Genomic DNA, 3,648 nt, shown 5'->3' on the forward strand with positions numbered 1-3,648 from the left:
AGCAGAGAACTGTCTGGGTCTAATGTTGGTAAATGTACGATGCAATCCACCCCACACCGACCCGACCTAATTCTTTCATCCCAAGCTTTTTTGTTGTTGTTGGTTGTTTTTGTTTTGAGACAGTTTCCCACAATGTAGTCCAAGCTCCAAGCTGATCTAGAAATCAGGTGGTCCTGAGCTCTCTGGTTGTCTTGCCTCAGCCTTCCAGGTACTGACATTACAGGAACTGCCCGCATATGCTCGCTCTCTGTTGTTGTGGCAGCCTCCCATCCTACCGTCTGAGTAAAGCTCAGACGCAGTAGAGCCTGAACACAGTGGGGTTGTGAGATAAGCAGAGCAAAGCGCTTTGTCCATGGAGAGCTATCAGTAAGGTCTCCTGCCTCAATGGGGGAACAAGCAGTGCAGGACTGTGGCAGGAACCATCTGCAGGCCATTGCTGGTCTCCGAGCTGCGCATCAGATTCACCATAATAACCCCCAAATTAATAGGATGGAACCTAGGGATTGAAATTCAAAACGACCGAAGCCAGGCGTGCTAGCATACCTCTGTAATCCCAGCACTTGGGAGGCTGAGGCAGGAATCTTGTAAGCTCTAGACCACTGTGGATTGCATAGCAACACCTGTCTGAAGGAGAAGAACCAGTCCAGGGGTGTCTGAGGATGCTGGGCATGAGTGTTCAGGGAAGGAAAGCTGTGTCTGGAGGGAAAGCTAGCTGCTTACCACCCAGTGTCCTGGGTAGCAGGGGGCTTCTTCATACACGGCCAGGTGGGTCCATGTGGGCAACCACACTGTGTGGAGACTGAATATGACTTTTCCCTTTTCCAGCTGAGAAAAAGCAGTAGGCACCAGGGAATCGTGCAGCACCTGGAGGAGTCCTTTGCCGTGGCCTCCTTGGTGGAGACTGGCCACCTTGTGGCTTTCTCTCTGATCTCTCACCTCAACGATACCTTCCACTTTGACTCTGAGAAGCTATGTGTGGGGCAGGGTGTCTGCCTTACCCTCAAGACTACAGAACCAGGAGTGACCGGTCTGATTTTGGCTGTGGAGGGCCCAGCTTCTAAGAGGACCATGACACCAGCTCGGAGGGATTCAGAGACAGTTGATGACAAAGGGGAGGAGGAAGAGGGGGAAGAGGGGGACTTGACTGTGAGGCCCAAGAAGAGGCATAGCCTGGCTATTGGGGACAAAGTCACCGGGACCATTAAGTCAGTGAAGGCCACACATGCAGTTGTGACCCTGGATGATGGCTTCGTTGGCTGTATCCATGCCTCCCGCATCCTAGATGATGTCCCAGTGGGCACCTCTCCTACGAGCACACTGAAAGTCGGGAAGAAAGTCACTGCGAGAGTGATCGGTGGGCGAGACGTGAAGACATCTAAGTATGAGGTTTGGGGAGGCGGGGCTGGCCTTGAGGGGACTGTGGCAAAGACGGGAAGAATGGGAACATAGGCGGGGTTGTGTACAAATAATATTTTCTCTTAGTTAATTAAAAGGCAATCAGTCAGGATCCTTTAGCATATTTTGTTTTTAAATATTATGTAGCAATTAAAAGGTGGATTTAAACTTCGACTTGGCTTTTAGATTACCTTCTGAATCATTACCTTTCTGTAATTTGTAAAGTGAGAATAATGGTGTAGTCTACTGGAAGGCCATTGGAGAAACTGACGAAGTGCATATGTATGCTACCTGCATAGTAGGTTGCTGCCTTGTGCTCTTTTCAGTATATTATATATCAGTATATTATATATTCATTATATAATATTCAGTATGTTATATATAATATACATTATATAATACATAATATTCAGTATGTTATATATATTATATAGTATATATCTTTTTCAGTTCTCATAGTACCTCCTTCATAACACTTTTTTTTGTATTTGTGTGTGCGTGCACACATGCGTTCACAGGCACACACATACATACCCATGCATGGCAGTTAGAAGACAGCTTTTCTCTTCTGCCACCTTGTGTGACCTGTCTACCTTAGGTGGACAGGCCTGCACACAAGCCGTCTTAGTAGCCCCTTACTCTAAATCTTATCATGTTATCATATTGGATTTCTTGCTCTAACAAGAAAAGGAAGAGTTTAAAATCTGGCCTGTGGGTAGCATGTTAATTTCAAGCATCAAGCATAGGGTCTCCAGTAAGCCAAGTCTTTCCAGAGGCTGATATGATAGTCCTTAAAGACCCTCAGAGGACCTTTGCAGCCTGGTATGGCAGTGTGAGGTGGGTGGTAATCAATTTGGGTTAGGGTAGAACAGAAAGAAGGAGGTTGTTATCTTGGATATTCATGCTAACACTAAGAAGTGATTTGATTTCATTCTCTCTAGGTTTCTCCCAATAAGTCACCCCAGATTTGTTCTGACCATCCTGGAACTGAGTGTCCGGCCGAGGTGAGGGAAAACCTAGCGGTGGTCTCGGGGGAAGAGTACTGGCCTTCGGAACCAATAACCCTGAGTTCTTCTTGAGCCTTCGAGGGTTAGGGCCGCTTTGCCTCTTATTTCTCTACCCAGACACACTGAGTCTGTGTCTTCATGCAGTTGCTGATTTGCCTTTTCTCCTTGGGAGGCTGTGCAGACTAAGTGCCTGCAGGGCCAACTCAGGATTTTATCTCAGGGAGAGATGACGTTCTGCTTGTTTTTAAAGAACGGAGAAAGACTACGTACATGCTTTTGTTTGCGCACACCCAGGGTGGCAAGCACAGAGGGCCTCAAGCTCTTGGCTACTTTTTTTTTTTAACCCTCCTAAGGCTAGTTAGAGGTATGAAAGTTAAAGTGGGCATAGAGCAGCGGTTTTCAGCCTCTGGGTCATAACACCTTTGGGGGGATCAAACAGCCCTTTCAGGGGGGTCGTCTAAGACCATTATGAAATAGCAACAAAAAATCATGAGGTAGCTCATGATTCTACAGCATGAGGAACTATTTTAAAGGGTCACGGTGTAAAGAAGGTTGAAAATCACTGGTATAGAGAGGCTCATACCTGAAATCCTAGCACTTGAGAGGCTGAGGCAGGAGGATTGCCACAAATTGAAGTCCAGGCTAGGCTGCAGAGTAGAATGTCAACACTGTTTGCAGGTGTGCTAGTGTCTAACAAAAAGAACCTTTCTGGCGCAACCTAGTTTTCTAGAGCTCAGGAATTCCTGAAATAAGCAGGTAGCCAAGAATATGTATTCTTTGAGCGTGTGCAGCTTGGGTGCTTGGTGACAGCTGATGTGAAAGTGTAGGTCATCTGATGAGTTCTGCAGAGTAACACTGTTGTAAGAGACTGGTCCCTCCTCACAGCGTGACCATTTCCATGACCTGCTCCTTTCTGTTTCCTCCACAAAAGTTTGGAGTTGATGGGTCACCATCAGTAAACCATGCCGTGCAGGGTCAGCCTGGGATGTGGCAGGTTGTCAGTCTCACAGCAGGGAGTGTCATGGAAAGACTTTTGGAATGACTTTGCAGTAGCATCTGGTCGGCAGCCTGAGGGACCAGAGTTTCTGGGGAGGCTGGTGTCTGCGGGGGATTAGGTCTGGGGTGTTGAGTCCATTGGCTGGCCATGTTTTTAAAACTTCAGACTCAACAGATAAAGTAATTTTAGATTATTAGTATATTTGGTGCATATACCACACACACACACACACACACACACACACACACA

The 3,648-nt window shown here is 46.9% G+C and overlaps 1 protein-coding gene across 1 annotated transcript in view; it reads left to right on the top strand.

Moving 5' to 3' along the window:
- The window catches only part of Pdcd11 (programmed cell death 11), a 43,765-nt gene that overhangs the window by 23,777 nt on the left and 16,340 nt on the right, over positions 1-3,648 (top strand). Inside the window, exons 20-21 of the mRNA XM_031390606.1 lie at positions 826-1,379; positions 2,337-2,399. Coding sequence (XP_031246466.1) covers positions 826-1,379; positions 2,337-2,399 — 617 coding nt within the window. The remainder of the gene's footprint in view (positions 1-825; positions 1,380-2,336; positions 2,400-3,648) is intronic.

Source organism: Mastomys coucha, unplaced genomic scaffold, assembly GCF_008632895.1.
Source record: "Mastomys coucha isolate ucsf_1 unplaced genomic scaffold, UCSF_Mcou_1 pScaffold21, whole genome shotgun sequence".
Taxonomy (NCBI): domain Eukaryota; kingdom Metazoa; phylum Chordata; class Mammalia; order Rodentia; family Muridae; genus Mastomys; species Mastomys coucha.